The sequence below is a fragment of the Acanthopagrus latus genome, chromosome 3 (assembly GCF_904848185.1).
Source record: "Acanthopagrus latus isolate v.2019 chromosome 3, fAcaLat1.1, whole genome shotgun sequence".
NCBI classification, from domain to species: Eukaryota; Metazoa; Chordata; class Actinopteri; order Spariformes; family Sparidae; genus Acanthopagrus; species Acanthopagrus latus.
The window spans coordinates 20510423-20525484 of NC_051041.1; the positions used below are offsets into that span (position 1 = coordinate 20510423).

General features: G+C 40.5%; 2 protein-coding genes across 2 annotated transcripts; both read right to left on the reverse strand.

Moving 5' to 3' along the window:
* Positions 1-4458: 4458 nt before the first annotated feature.
* On the reverse strand, positions 4459-6886 carry txnl4a (thioredoxin-like 4A). Its single transcript, XM_037094189.1, has 4 exons — positions 6725-6886; positions 6328-6507; positions 5147-5250; positions 4459-4971 (listed from the first exon to the last, which is right to left on the reverse strand). Exons 2-4 carry the CDS (start codon positions 6478-6480, stop codon positions 4800-4802), a joined length of 429 nt encoding a protein of 142 aa, XP_036950084.1. The 5' UTR covers positions 6481-6507; positions 6725-6886; the 3' UTR covers positions 4459-4799.
* A 1038-nt stretch (positions 6887-7924) lies between these two features.
* On the reverse strand, positions 7925-14482 carry LOC119017085 (E3 ubiquitin-protein ligase znrf2-like). Its single transcript, XM_037093521.1, has 4 exons — positions 13736-14482; positions 12050-12145; positions 9524-9629; positions 7925-8802 (listed from the first exon to the last, which is right to left on the reverse strand). Exons 1-4 carry the CDS (start codon positions 14058-14060, stop codon positions 8745-8747), a joined length of 585 nt encoding a protein of 194 aa, XP_036949416.1. The 5' UTR covers positions 14061-14482; the 3' UTR covers positions 7925-8744.
* Positions 14483-15062: the final 580 nt, after the last annotated feature.

Sequence of the window (15062 nt, forward strand, 5' to 3'; positions counted from 1 at the left end):
TCCTCACGGCGTGCCCGCTGCCTCCTCTTTGTGCACATCCATTTAAGCACTATCAGTTGAAAACAGATCCTGGATTAGCACCGCTCTCGGAGTGAGCGTGCATATTCCCTATATAGTCCATCGGGAAAATAACTCCACCCCCTTCGACATTGATCCATACATCCCGCCACGTCTCCATATGTGTCTAGACTGGAAGTTTCCCAGTAACCCTTAGTGGTCCAGACCTCTCCTTTCCCCCCGGGGCTGAGCTGATTAACAGTAATAGGGAACAACAATGCATGATAATGTGAATTATGATGGACCAATGTAGGCGGCATTTGGCCCCCTGCACTCCATGTTAGGGCCGTGGTGTAGTAATGGTGCACATGGGCCCTGCAGGGACAGGCCAGACAAAGACTAAAGCACGGCAGACTGTAGGTCCATGTAAGTGGAAAGGACACGGGACGCCTGGAGGGGGTGCATATAGGTCCTCCACATGGTCCACACACACACACACAGATGAGGGAATCAGTTTATTTTGAACTGTAAATACACTCCTGCCTGCCAGTGTACACACACATTAGTACAATGAGGTCACCCTGTAGCTCCAGCTTTCATATTGTTACGCTTTAAAAAAAAAAAAAAAAAGAATGGCACCCAACCTAAAAACACAGCGTTTTCTGGTTGCTGAAAAGTTGATATTTCAGAGATTATGTGAGTTTTACTCAAGAGCAGCCAAGCGCGGTCGGAGTGTTTTGTTTTTGCAGCAGCCGCAGCAGTTATTGGCCTCCCGCCTCCTCTCTGCTCCCTCACCTCCTTTCGATGGCCAGCTGTTGTTCAGCCATCTTCCCCGTCTTCCCCTTCTCTGGGGCACTTACAACCAGACGGTGGTCAGACGGGAGCATCACAGAGGGAAGGTTTAAACACCAGAGATGGACAGTGCAGTGAATCTGAAAAGACTATGTGACACACACACACACTTGCTCTGTGTTTGGAGGTCGCATCCCAAGTGACTCCCAACGTGTGCCACTCAGGAGGGGTGAAGAGGTCAGCCTATTGACTCTGCTGAGGATCCCCGTCTGTGTCTGGTCCACACACACACGAAGTGAAACAGACAGAGAGAGACAGAATTTGTCCCCTTTCACCTCATTTATCTCTCGACAAATTGGACTCAGTCTCCCTTGCAGTGTGTGGTGTCTGCTTATAAGGAGCTGTAAGAGACGGAGCTGACAGCTATCCGATATTAATGAGACTCATCCAGCTCCTTCACCCTCCGCTTTCTTGCTCCGCTTTTCTCTCTGCCGTTTTCATTTCTCTCAGCATTTCTTTCATTCTCTCGTTGATGGATAACGAGTGTCAGAGTTTGTGGCTGTTGATGAAAACTGTGATGAAACCAAAGACCCAGTGGAAAAACTGAGTCGCTTATTAATTACTCTGCTTTGTTAACTTCTACAGGATTGTCTGAAAAAGGACTCTTGCAGTTTGGGTAGTGTGTAAATAATAATGTGGACAGATAAAAACATCATGACTTGGCTAGCAGAGTCGCGTTTTCTGTATTTCTACAAAACTGTCTTATACTTTACATGTTTATGACCTGACTTTCGTAGCTCGGCTGTGAAGCCAGTGACAGCACTTCAAGATGTTTTTTTTTTTACATGTGTTAGTGTGACACCACTTGATGTGGTCTGAGTTAGGAGTGTAGGAAGGACAGAGTCTGTAACTGTAAAAATAAAAAATAAAAAAGTGCAAAAAAGTACTATTAACTACTCATTTATTAGTGAAAAGACCAGATGGACTCATAAACAAAACATCAATATCTCCACTGGATTATTCACACCATAAGTCACCACAAACACACCATCCCCTCTGTGAAGCATGGTGGTGGCAGCATCATGCTGTAGGGATGCTTTTTCGGCAGCAGGACCTGGAAGGCTTGTAAAGGTCGAGGGTAAAATGAATGCAGCATAATATATAGAGAAATCTTGGAGGACAATCTGATTCAGTGTGCGAGAGACCTATGACTTGGGAGAAGATTTATTTTCCAGCAAGACAATGACCCAAAGCATACAGCTAAAGGTCCTCAGAAGTGGTTTAAAGCCAACGAGGTGAATGTTGTGGAGTGGCCGAGTCAAAGCCCAGACCTCAATCCAACATAATATTTTAGGCTGGACTTGGGAGGTGCTGTTCATGCCCGATCCCAGTGCAACTTGACACAGCTTTGAGCAGTTTTGCAGAAGAATGAGGTAAAATTGCAGCGTCCAGATGTGCAAGCCTGATAGAGACCTTTTCACAAAGACTCAGTCTGTGATTGAGGCCAAAGGTGCATCTACTCTATTCTGACATGAAGGGGGTGAAATACGTCGGCAATCATTTATTTTACATTGGCATTTCTTCCTAGAAGTCTATTTTCACTTCGACTTTAAAGAGTTTTCCATTTTGTATATTGCCCATGACTCCCTTTTCAAAAGAAATAAAAGAGGAAAATATCAAACATCATTTTTTATAGGCACTGTGTATGGTGAAGACAAAGCATGTATCTGAAAATTGATGTTGCTGTGGGATCCAGAGTCTAGCAGACTACTAACACCTATGTCAGGAAGAAACACTCCCTCAGTGGATGTCCACTCCTCATCACAGACACTTCACACCTCGGCCAAAACGTGGGTGAGTCTCTCCCCTCTGGCAGGAGCTCCAGGACGATTTGGGCCAAAGCAAGCAGACACAAGAAGTGTTTCCTCCCAAAGGACATCACACTCATAAACAGTTAAGTCAGCTACGTCTCCCTGTAGTGTCTGCACAATACCCAACGATTACTGGGCAATTACGTTGATATATCTGTGTGTATATATGGTATTTACATACTGTGCTGTACATACAGCTACATTCATTTACTCTCTCACTCTAAATTCATACACTATTTATTCAGATGTTCTTTGTAGCCCTCCACTGACCAACCACAACACAGCTTCCTACGTGAACATCACCTCTGTTTGGTTATCTGTTCGCTATTCTTCCCATTTTACTTTTATTGTATTGTACGTACAGGGTACATATCTTTTTTAAAGGTGCAACAAACAAGGGTCAGCATGTCACCAGAGCAACCACTAACTGCTGCTAACTGTAGCTGCCCTCAGCTGGTTAGCTCAGTGAGGAGTGCAGTTAGCCTTCAGGACTTGGAGCTCAGAGTGGTATTATTATAAAAGCATTGGTTTTTTTACACTTACAAAATGCAAATGTATTTATTTATTTTCTTAATTCTTCCATACTGCACCTTCTGCAGAGTTTTTGGCTCAGACATGTGTGAACACACTTGGCCCATACACTTTTTTGCTGTTGCTGTATGTTGGCAGTGAGCCGAGATACTGAGCAAACACTCCGAAACTAAAAGTGATTACTGTTGGAATATGGAGCTATTTAACAGTGAAACATAATAAAATCAAATTTACATCAGCTTTAAGTCTATTAAACATGTGTCAATCTCTATTTAATTTTATCATTTAAGTGTGACATTCAATGCAAAGTGCCCGATCATGTTGAGTCAGTGTTAATAAATGAAATAACTTGGATTTAATTAAAAACCAACATGCTAATTTATACATAAACATATATGTATTCAAGCATAACATATATTCCTACATGAACATGTTTATTATAATATATATACTAATGCATTTCAAGTTGGAATGTCTCATGAAATACATTGTACATGTAGTTCTTAAATTACTACACAGTGACTCAACATGTAAAAAACGCTGGATTAAACCTGACCCGCCACACTGAACTTTGGTAATAAAATGAAATGGAAAATCCATATACAATTCATTTTGAGTGTACACTCCCTTAAAACGTCATTAAACTTCACTAATCATCGGTGAGTAGACAATCTAAGACTTTGGTAGTACAATATTTTGTGTAATATTGTATTCTATTGTGTAGAAATATTTTCAGTAGTCTCTAACACACCTGCCAAACAGCTCTGGCACCACCTGATGGACAGTTTAGGGAAATGCACCTTTTTGCTTCTGACAGTTTTCACGTTCTTCACCAACAAAAAAACACAACAATCACATTTCTACAGCTCCCAAATATTTAGTATAGTATTGGACTTATTTCCAGATGAACATGGAAGGTAATCCATTTCAACAGAATTGAATATTTTAAATAAATATATACATAAATTATGTTGTCTGCCATTTTCATTAAAGGAAAAGCTTTTACTGTAGAGCACAGTTGTGTTCTTTGACTTAATCACTGTGGGCAAAGAGCTTCTCCCTGGTATTTTTTTGCTGGCTGTCACATGACATAAAGCTTCCAACGTCCCATACCATACAGGTGTGACAAATATAAACTACATGACTTACAACAGGGACAGCAGGCTCTGTACTGTACTGAGCAGACCAACAACGTGACACATATTGTTGCCGTAAAGTGAGTCTCATTAGTACCCTTCCCATAAAAGCATCCAAACTGTGAGAAACATTCATATGTAAATATTGATCGATCTTTATTAAAACATTTAGATGTGATGACTTTTATGCTTTTTCTGAGTTCTTCAGCACCGGTTTTTCAGAAGAAAAAAAAAAACAAACAAAACTTGAAGAAACTGAATAACACATTAATCTACACACAAAAAAACACAATTGGCACAATGTAACACAATCATGACCATAATGAAGAATATTGTCCTGTTTCTCTAGCAAAAACAAAAATGATTTAAAAAAAAAAAAAGATTTTCCTTGACTCCTGTAACTTTTAGTCTCTGTTTCATGTCACAAAATATCAGGGGGGAAAAAAACAAGTGTTGGAGGAGAAAATACAAATCAATATCTGTATTTTGTGGAATAATCCTTTGGAGACACCACCAGACCTCTTCCTTTTCTGGCTCCTCGGTACACAGTTTCAACAATGTCTATCATCTCCTGCTTGTCCTCCATTGTCCAGTTGATCTTGTTGTTGTTACCGGTACCCAGATCAATCATGATGTGTTTGTTCCTGAAAAACATGACAATGTGTAGTTCAGACACAGTACTGCAGTTCTTCAACAATAACACACAGGAAGGCTGTATGAGATGGTCTGTATAGAGCATTATTAAAATAAAGTTACAACAATCATCGTAAAGTAATATTTGCATTGAGATTTTGAAATGCCAACACTGGGGTTCCTCACCTGAAGAAGAACATGACAGTGCAGGGATCATACAACTCATACATCTTGTTGAAATCTGGCACTTCGGTGATGTCCACCAGGTAAATGACAGCAAAATTCTTTACCTGTCAGGACATATGCAGTTAGGAAATGAATGCAAACTTAAACCGCAGCTGTCAGGCTGCAACTAACAATGACTTGTCAATCACTTTCTTAAATCGATAAACTGTTTGGTTTATAAAATGTCCAAGATGACGTCCCTCAAATGTCTTGTTTTGTCCACAACCCAAAGATATTCTGTTTACTGTGAAAGCGGAGCAAAGAAACTAGATATATACCACTACAAATAGATATAAGATATAGAGATTTAAATATGATCATTTAAGAAGCTGGAATCTGAGAGTGGCAGCACCTGCCAGTTAACACTCCCATCCACGTAATACATTTCATTCTTTACTTGATTTCTGATGACCTCCATTTAAGATTAATCGAAGATGTAAACAGATGCTAAACTCTAAATGGACTGCAATACCCCCCCTTTTGTGTGTTGTAGTATAGCACGTAGGCATGATTTAATAAGTCTGGATACATAATTTTACTCATTGAGAAACAATTCCAATGCCTCAGCTTTTAAACAGCCTTACCAGTGTAGTGACACTTGCAAATAAAACATTTAGCATTCAATAATAAATTATAAATTCAACAATGGGTAAAGTTGCCAAGGCAGCAATTACCTTGACTAAGAAAAAAAAACAAACAGGCAATTGAGGATATTAAGGAAGTGTAATTCTCAGTGGAATTTCAATAGTACAGGTATATGAGTACTTAAGCCTGTGATCAATATAATATCTATTTTCTATCCCCACTGAAAGGCACCAAGACCACTGACTGGAAGGATGGCTGATAATAACAGTCATTCTCAGATCTATACACTCAACTACATGAACTCCTCTGTTGTGTATTATATAAATAAAACACCTGGTTTGATTCCACTAATGTTTACCCTATAAAGACCAGCGGACACTTCAGTTTCTTCCTTACAAGCACCATCTTCTCTCTGGTCTGACTCTGTAAAGCTATTGTGCAACTGAACAGCAAACCAGCAGGTGGTGCTATTGAGCACGTTTATCTAGCAAAGTTAGCTACCGACGCTAATGTGACAACAAACAAGGTTTAAAGACCGGATCAAACAACACACAAACCTTCTCAGCGATGCTGTAGAGAACTTCGTCCATTTTCATGCATGTTGGGTCCCAGTCGTGACCGAAGCGGATCACGAGGACTCGGTCCTCCTCAGACAGGATGGCTTGGTCGACCTGCCAGCCATTATGGAGATGCGGTAGCATGTACGACATCTTGACTCTAAGTTGACGATTCCCACGCTGGAAAACGACACATTTGACTTTAGCTTCACATGACTTGAGATGCGTTACATGTCAGGTTCAGTTAACATCAAGAAAAATCAAGATTCCCTCTCAAGTTTTGGTAGGAACATGAGCTTAGCCTGCTAGCTAGCGAGCTAGCAGTGGAAAAATCTAGAAGGGAACAGAACAAACATTCCTAGATAGGAATTATAAGAACTTGTGGGTAACCACTTACCTTAAAATACAAGCGGATGCGTATTTTATATCAAAATAAATGCTTCTCGTCGTAAAAACGAAGCTTTTTAATCCAATATATAAAGCAGAACCCCGTTAGTTGTTGCTGTGTACCTTTTGGGTACGTTGACGTCCTTTTTTTTGCTTTACGTATGACATCATCAAACCAGCGACACCGTAGACGCAGCTTGTTTACGTCACTCGGATACACATCTTTGTTGTTATTTTCATGACAACCTGCCTTTCTCTTTGAAATGTCTTTCTATGCCTTTGATGCAGTTGAAACAATTAAAAATGCTTAATCAATCAATCAATTCACACAAAGGAGAAAAAATAGGTGAACACAGCATTGACAGAGAATTAAAATTAATCACTTGAATGTTATTGGATATATTAATGCCCCAATATAGGCAACAGTCTTTAAGGAACCAAGAAGATTCCTGATTTGACAAGAAGCGAACCAAAAATCAACAAAATCAAGACCATCTTTACATTATTTTTGGCTGATACATTGGTATGAATGTGGATTGATTTGATTTTGATTTCTGTAAGGTAAATTTTCTCGAACATTCCTCCAATCAGTGTAACATCCTTTACAAAATGGTCATGATACACATATAAGCCAGACGAACCCCTTTTACTGAGGAGAACACCTTTACACCCCTCTAATCAGTGTTGTCTTGATGTGGATCGGACATGCAATAATGTGACATGTGAAATATAATACATTTCAAATGTTGTCCTTCAAATGCCACCCTTGCCAAGAGACAGTCTTTCTCATTTTATACTTGGAAAAACAAATACTGTGTTTTTTTTACCATACATAGTAAAGGAAACACAGAGGTACTGTCCCTGCAACATGTGAAGTGAACTGAAAGCTTACATTTCCTCAGACTGTTCATTTTGTAACCATGCCCCAGCATGCCCACATGTAGGGACAGATGACTTCACTCCCTTCTCTTGGCTGGTAAAACCATTGGGATCAGCTGCCTTGTTTTTGGATTGTAAAAGTGGGGATTCTTTGATAGATGGTGCCATTCTTGTGTGCCTTGTTGGGAAGTTTCACATATAAACTTCTAAAGTACACACACATAGACACACACACACACACACGACCTCATTTCCCTTTTTCTATTCCTATTGTAGATGAATAGATAAATTAAGCTTTTACATTTAAATATTAAATGGTAAATGGTCTGTGTGCAGTTAAGAGACAAGACAAAACATTTATTGTTGTGCAATTCATTACAGTACAAACAGAACGTACAATGAACAAAGGTTCAAAGGTTATAGGAAACTTTTCCAGTCTATGACATAGCAGCATATTATGGCACTCCTCAGAGAGAGCATTAATCATCATCAGATATGTCTGAGCCTATCTTTAACTCCAACACTAAACTACACAATCACATTACTGTGGTTCTGGATGGCCAGGTGATTAACAAAGTCAGACTATTTCACATTAGACTGTTTGGTCTAGGACACATGATTGTTTAACAACAACAACGATAGCCAATTTCGCAACAAAAGTAAGATCTATTTTCCTAACTACCATCAACACTGTAATCATCCCTTAAAGCTGATATAATTTTGTATGGCTGTTTTTACATTTCACAACATCAGCCTTCAGTTTTCTGCACTTAAATCTCTGCTGAGAAGAGAGGTTGGTGTCCCACCGTGTGGGTTATACAAGTCCTCGGCTGGGAAACCACACCCTGCTCAGCAAAACAGTTCGGATCAGATTCCAGGTTGCACAAACCCACTTTAGGCCAGCAGGTGGCATAAAGAAGTTTCACATACATTTTTCCAGAGACAAAATGACTCCACCAGTGGTTCTTTGAACATCCCCCGACGTCTAGAGAAACATATCCACAGCACATCAATATTCCATGAGGCAATGTGAAAAAATCCTGTACACAATAATGTTTTACAATCCCTGAGGAGCACTGACGCTCTGCTGGAACAGACAGTGTTGGGATGAGGTTCAGGTACAGTAGACCAAAACTGTACTCTTGCAGCTCCTAGTCCGCGGGGTGCTCCGGACACGAGCGATTCACTTCAAACCACTCGTCTATACACCTGAAACAGGACGAGGGGGGAGAAGTTTTGACTTCTGTTTGAGGAAAGTTGAACACTGAGCTGAATCACATTTAGCTCCAATAATAACAAGAAACATTTCAATGTATTTATGTTTTTTTTAGTGATGTAAAGAATGCATATTTTTCAACATAACCATCTTCAGCTAATATATTGTATACAGTATAATATACCCAATATAGAACTTTATAGAATAAGTTGTGCTTGATTTTGACCAATTCATGGGGTTTTTTCTTTTTTTTTTCTCTTTAAAAATCAGGGAATGGAAATGCGTGTTTTTCTTTCACTAATTGACCCAGTCATCATCATCAGTGTTAGAGTCACAATATTGATTGAAACAGGAGAAGTCAAAGGTGACATCTGCCCCCATTTGCAGGGGAAACTGTAACACACTTAACACCTTCCTATAAATTCCTAGGACCACAATAAACTCCCAACAATATCAATATAGTTCAAACAATTTAACATCCATCAAAGAGAATCTAATCTCTAAATCTTGGCAGCTTGAAGCACTTTCAGGTGCCCCCTGTTACGATTGCCCTCGGTCTTCTCTGCTCTTGCCAAGACAGTAAATAAGCCACTATATTAAAATGTCGAACTGTTCTCTTCAAAACATTTATCAGAATGTATCAATCTTTAAAAATGCATTTGAGTTTGCCTCTGGAAGTCGAGAATGTTCAGTATGCATGCGTGTGTTAGTTACCCTTTATGGTAGATGCAGAGGCAGGGCAGCCTGGCGATGGTGTCTCCCTGCTCCAGCTCCTCTAAACAGATGGCACATTCCCCCGAGTCTCTGGACAGGATGTCCTCTGAGAAAGACAATGCGGACATGGGCGAACTGAGAAAAGAGCTGCCTCGCACACCAAATCACACATCAGACATCAAGTTCAGTCATCAGATCCTGCTTAACCATCTGTTTAACCTTTGGCACCTGAATACCTGCTGTCAACTGCACCAAATCGAGAACTGGTATTCCTAGACAGTGTTTGAAGTCTGTCAGTCGGTTTTATTAAGTGTCTGATGAGGCACATGTTTGAGACACACGTTTACCTGCATATCGAGCCGTGACAGGTCCTAGTGTCAATACCTGAGGCTAGGGAGCAACTGAGGCCCTTTGTTTTCACACTTAGATATAAAAATTTACCCTGCAGAACAGATCAGATAGTCATTAAAATAGAAAATATTTGCATGACCTAGATGAGGAGTTAAGGGATGATTTTGTAAGTTTTAAACATGTGTATGTCTGTGATCAGCTGAGACACGCTGCGCACTATGTGAGCTGCATATGTGCTTTATATTTATCAGCGACATGCACTCCACTGTGGGTGTGTGCCAGCTGAAAACTGAGCGTGCACGTGTTAACTATTAAAGATGAGGAGCAATCTGTTCTAGTGTGCGTCAAGTCTGGGATGTCTGCAGGAAGCGTGTGCAATGACAACTGTGTGTCGACAGGCAGCATGTGTTTGCCTTTCCTGTGTGTGCACATGTAGGCCTGTGCACACTACACAGGTGCTCACACACAGATCACACAGTCTAGATAGATAGATAGATAGATAGATAGATACTTTATTGATCCCGGAGGAAATTCAAGTCTGCACTCGCATGCGTGGCTGTATAAATGTGCAGCCATGTTACTTAGCTGGATTTGCTGTGATGCTCACAGACTGCACTGTACTGTATGAACCCACAGTGCAGGTGCATTTCTGTGATAATGAGTTCTTAGTCTGTCTCAGAATAATTTCATGCAAGACTTAACACAACAATTCAGTATCATCCTCCTCAACATCCAGGTGCCGAAACAAAACAGCATTAAATTTGTATTGAGGAAGGAAGAACAGAAGATGTGCTGGGATGTTATTAAGTTGTTTGTTGTGCAGCGTTTATGACTAATTTTGGGGTTCTTGTACTTGATTACTTCCTATGCTAATATATACTTTGACTTCATTACATTTATTTAGCAGCCATAGTTAACATTTACCCTGTAGATTAAGATTTTATTTAAAAAGCCAATGATTCTCTAGTTAAATATGATGCTCTGTAAATAATCAAACTATGTAACTAACACATAACCGCTTACATCATCGAGTATAATAATATAATACAATATTTCAGTGGTTCCAACATGGGGCTTCAAAGGGTCCTGCAGTATTATAAGGAGTCACAAGATGATTGCACGGATAACAATAAGAAAATAAAATATCTGTTACATACAAGTCTAAATGTTGTAATATTAGCCTTTCAAATCAAGGTAACATGACTCTAGGTGGCTGAAATCATTAACCTTGCCTTAAATCATTACATGTGATGAAGGGTTCCAAGTAGATGCTGTTTTAAAGGGTCATAAGACAAAAGAAATTGGCAACCACGGTAATACATTAGGATAAAACTGAGGAGCTTTTCTCCTGGAGGGAGTACATTTCCATATGACGTGAACTTGCAGTGGAACCTTTTTCACATTTTAGTAATGTTACTTTAATATAAAGTGTAATTCCACCTATTTTACACATTAAAGCAGTCTTAGGGAGTACTCATGCATATGTGAAAAAGTAGTGTAAATCCTTCTGTGGCTCCAGGGGAAGCTGCATGTTATCTGATAAATTGCCTCGAATGATATCACTCATTGGCAACATTTCATTTATTTTTTTAATAATAACTGTCCAGTGTTGAAGGTCATATTGATAACATTTTTATGTAGACAAATATTTATTTTTTTAAAATGCGACCCAGCTTGTAGAAAGGTGCAGAGTACTATCAATTTTCCTTGAGAAAACTATTAAGGAAAGGCTAGCTAGCTAGCATAAGCAATCCTAATGTTAGCTAGTGATAGCAACGTTAACATTTGCTAGCTAGCATGGGGGGAAAATTAAATGCCACTTTAATCGGCTGAATGTTATCATTAACAACTATAAAGGCATGCAATGCTAAACCAGTGGACATCTTACATAAAACATAGTGCCTACATTACCCAGAATCCAACTCAACCACTGAGTGACATCAGTGGAGTTAATTTGACTTCTTCTGGAGATACAAAATGCTTTTTTCATATAAGCAGAAGTACTCGACACATAAACACAACTAATTTGTCAAATTGGTGGAGTTACACTTTGAGTAGAGTTCAGTTTCACGTCTTCTTTTGTGAGTCAAACTGAGTACTGACAGATATCTATGGTAGCTGTTGCCACAGACTGATGCCAACAAGTTCAACAATGTCCCTCCCCTGATGTCTTACTGTTGTAGGTGAGGCGCATTTTGCTGAAACACTTGAGCAGGTGCTTCTCTATTTCATCCGATGCCATAAACTTGGAGCAAAGAGGACAGTGGAGGCCTGGGAGGACAAAAACAGAAAGATAAGACAATGAAGACCCAGATGTGTCAAAGTCTCTCTCATAACTTTTTATTGATATGTACACAGAATAGGGCGTGGGACCGCTGGCATGGGCTTGACCTCGCACAGTCGCACATAACCTCACACCTGCATGCACTTGCTAACTCTCTGTCTGCAGTAAACAATCAGTTATAATCTGCCCACCTAATCACTGCTCATTACAAACTGACTGCAAACACATCGTTAACCCGAGACTCCTTCCTATTTATGCTGCATAATGAATTATGAATTAAATAAGTAATTTATTAATCCATAATTTAACCCACTTACAAACGGCCTCCTGCACGTCTTGTCAGCCACACAAAGATTAATAGGCCAGGTTCTGCTCGACCTGAGATAAGCTAACCACATGTTTAACATTTTAACACCGCTGGCAAGAAAATGACGACAAATGCATCATAAATAATTATCTCTGTGTCTGGTGTAAAACCTTATGGTTGTGTCATGGCTTTTTAAGGGGGGGGGGGAATAGGACAAGTCCTCAGACACGGTGTCGGCCTGCAGAATCATCACTACACAGATCTTATGAGCAAAGGTTGTCGACGTGGTTATTAATGATTATACTTCCTCATATGGGAAATTGCCTTTGCCCGTAATTAGAAGGAGGGGAGATCAGAATCCAGCCATATTTTTATTGACCATGTCAGGCCAGATGAGGAAATTGGTGAATGTGTCATTTCCAAGTCCAGCAGCAATAAAGATTCAGGAAACACTATAAAATGCCAGATCTTTTGTTTGGGGGCTTTTCTTTTCCTGATCGCTCCATAATAGTAATATTATATTAGTTTGAGTCCAATTTCATTTCTGAAACTAGTTAAGAAGAAGCTAGATTTGCGGATTCAGGAAGTTTGTGTGCATGTGTGTGTGTGTGTGTGTGTGCGTCAGGCAATGTGTAACCAGCAGGAAGCTCTTATCTGCTGACCTACATAATGCACTCTTCCCTCTCAGCCGGAGTGAAAAACAAGCCAGTTTTGCAAGACAGAGGAGAGGCAAAACAAGACAGGCGGCAGTACAGTACAGCACAGTACAGAAGAACCACCTGTGGCTATGAAAAAAGAGCAGACATGCTGCACAAAGGGCTCAGTCATCATCACCACCTTATGTGCAGGGTATCAAATGTCAAATGGAAAAATACTAATCGTCTTTGACAGCAACTGTAATGTATATGTCTTACAACATCATGCAGGAGTATCATGAACATATGGTGTCCTACTGTACTTGAACTAGACTCATTCTGAGTGTCACAAACACAGTGTTGAGAGCAGAAATATTACAGTTATGACACATGAGATCACAAAATGGCCCCTGGGTGAGATAACCACAACACATGGTGTACTGAGAACAATAGAGGTTGATTAAAACAGCACCAGCATGTCACTTCTCACCAGCCTACTGAGAACAAAGACAATGTGTACTTCAGGAACATTAAGGAAATCTGGAGATCTGAGAGTATCAGGACGTGGTTTTAACGCACTACTAATATGCATGTGACAGATGTTTTATGAAGTCATAACTCAGGTGCAGTCTTACCTCCCAGCAGGTGAGGCGACAGGTGGGCCGGCAGGGACCCAATCAGCAGCCTGTGGCCCTCAGGAGGCAGCTCGCCCTCGTCACCATCCGTGCCATCCAGGCTCTGATTGAGTACGTGTGACCCGGACCTGCCGCCGGCTGGTATACTGAGCCCGGAGCTGGTCGGCCCTCCACCCGTGTACCTGATCCGGGGGCCATCGGGTCCGTTGGTGTACCTGAACCCCGCAACCCTCTCCCCTCCGCTGGAGTTTCCAGATGGGAGATCGGAGCTGGAATAAGCTCGAGTTCTGCCATCAAATACCGGGCTGCTCTGTTTGGCCCCCATGATGGCTCACTGCTTACCTCCTCAGGTTCTGCGTGCGCTTTAAAGTTTTTTTTTAGCCACGACACATGGTCACAGTGAGTTCTGAGGAACTGACACAAACAAAGGAAATGAAGCCTGACACGCGAGCAACAATAAAGGCGAGCTGATCCAACATCTTAAAGTTTCTTGGTGCGCCCTGTGCGTAAAGTGCGCACTAACTGACGCATAACTTAATTTCCAAATGGTCGTTTTTTTTTTCCTTTCTTGGCAGAGCCCTTCCCTTTTTTTTCCAACAATGGAAAAATAAGACAGCTCAGATCTCTCCACTCTTAAGCCTCCAGTTCCTTCACATCAGACGAGGACATTAGCGCAAGAGTTGACCGACGGCCCACCTGGTTCAAGTTTGTTTTTGTGTTCAACTCTAGCCGTCTGGAAAGAAAAATAAAAGCAGGGATTGCCCTCCTCCCCCCTGTGAGGCAGCTCCGTCAAACTGCCCAAAGTTCACCCGGACAGGATTGATTTACCTTCAAAGTAAAAGCAGCAAACTTGCGCTCATAACTGTCTTTGTGTAGCCACTGAACCTGTTGAACCACACCCTGCCTTTGCAGGGTCACTCTGTAGCCACTGCAGGATGGAAAGTAATTGAGTGACTGTACACAAACTGTACTATTTATACGTAGTTTTATTCTACTACATTTATCATTACCCCTATTACTACTGGTTACATTTCATATTAAGATTTTAGGCTACATTTAAAACACATCATCAGCTAGTAAAGTATGATGCCTTTCTCCTATGTCATCGATAACTATAATCCAATGATCAGTGGAGGAGCAAGTATTTAGACCATTAGCTTCAGTAATACTGTTCTGTAAGGGGAAAAGTCCTGCTCGGAAAATTTTACTTGTGAATAAGTATGATCAGTAAAATGAAGCATAAAAAGTAAAAGTACCCCAGCAAAATGTGTAGCTGTTAAGTAGATGGTTCATTTGGGAATAAATGTTCTGTGGTATGTCCGTATGT

Excerpts from the sequence above, each read along its gene's own strand:
- txnl4a (XM_037094189.1), bottom strand. The coding sequence starts at position 6,480 with ATGTCGTACATGCTACCGCATCTCCATAATGGCTGGCAGGTCGACCAA. Across the intron at positions 5,251-6,327 it reads TCTACAGCATCGCTGAGAAG|GTAAAGAATTTTGCTGTCAT; the intron begins GTTTGTGTGTTG and ends ATGTCCTGACAG. Across the intron at positions 4,972-5,146 it reads ACTGTCATGTTCTTCTTCAG|GAACAAACACATCATGATTG; the intron begins GTGAGGAACCCC and ends CATGTTTTTCAG.
- LOC119017085 (XM_037093521.1), bottom strand. The coding sequence starts at position 14,060 with ATGGGGGCCAAACAGAGCAGCCCGGTATTTGATGGCAGAACTCGAGCT. Across the intron at positions 12,146-13,735 it reads GTCGCCTCACCTGCTGGGAG|GCCTCCACTGTCCTCTTTGC; the intron begins GTAAGACTGCAC and ends TTGTCCTCCCAG. Across the intron at positions 8,803-9,523 it reads CTCTGCATCTACCATAAAGG|GTGTATAGACGAGTGGTTTG; the intron begins GTAACTAACACA and ends GTCCTGTTTCAG.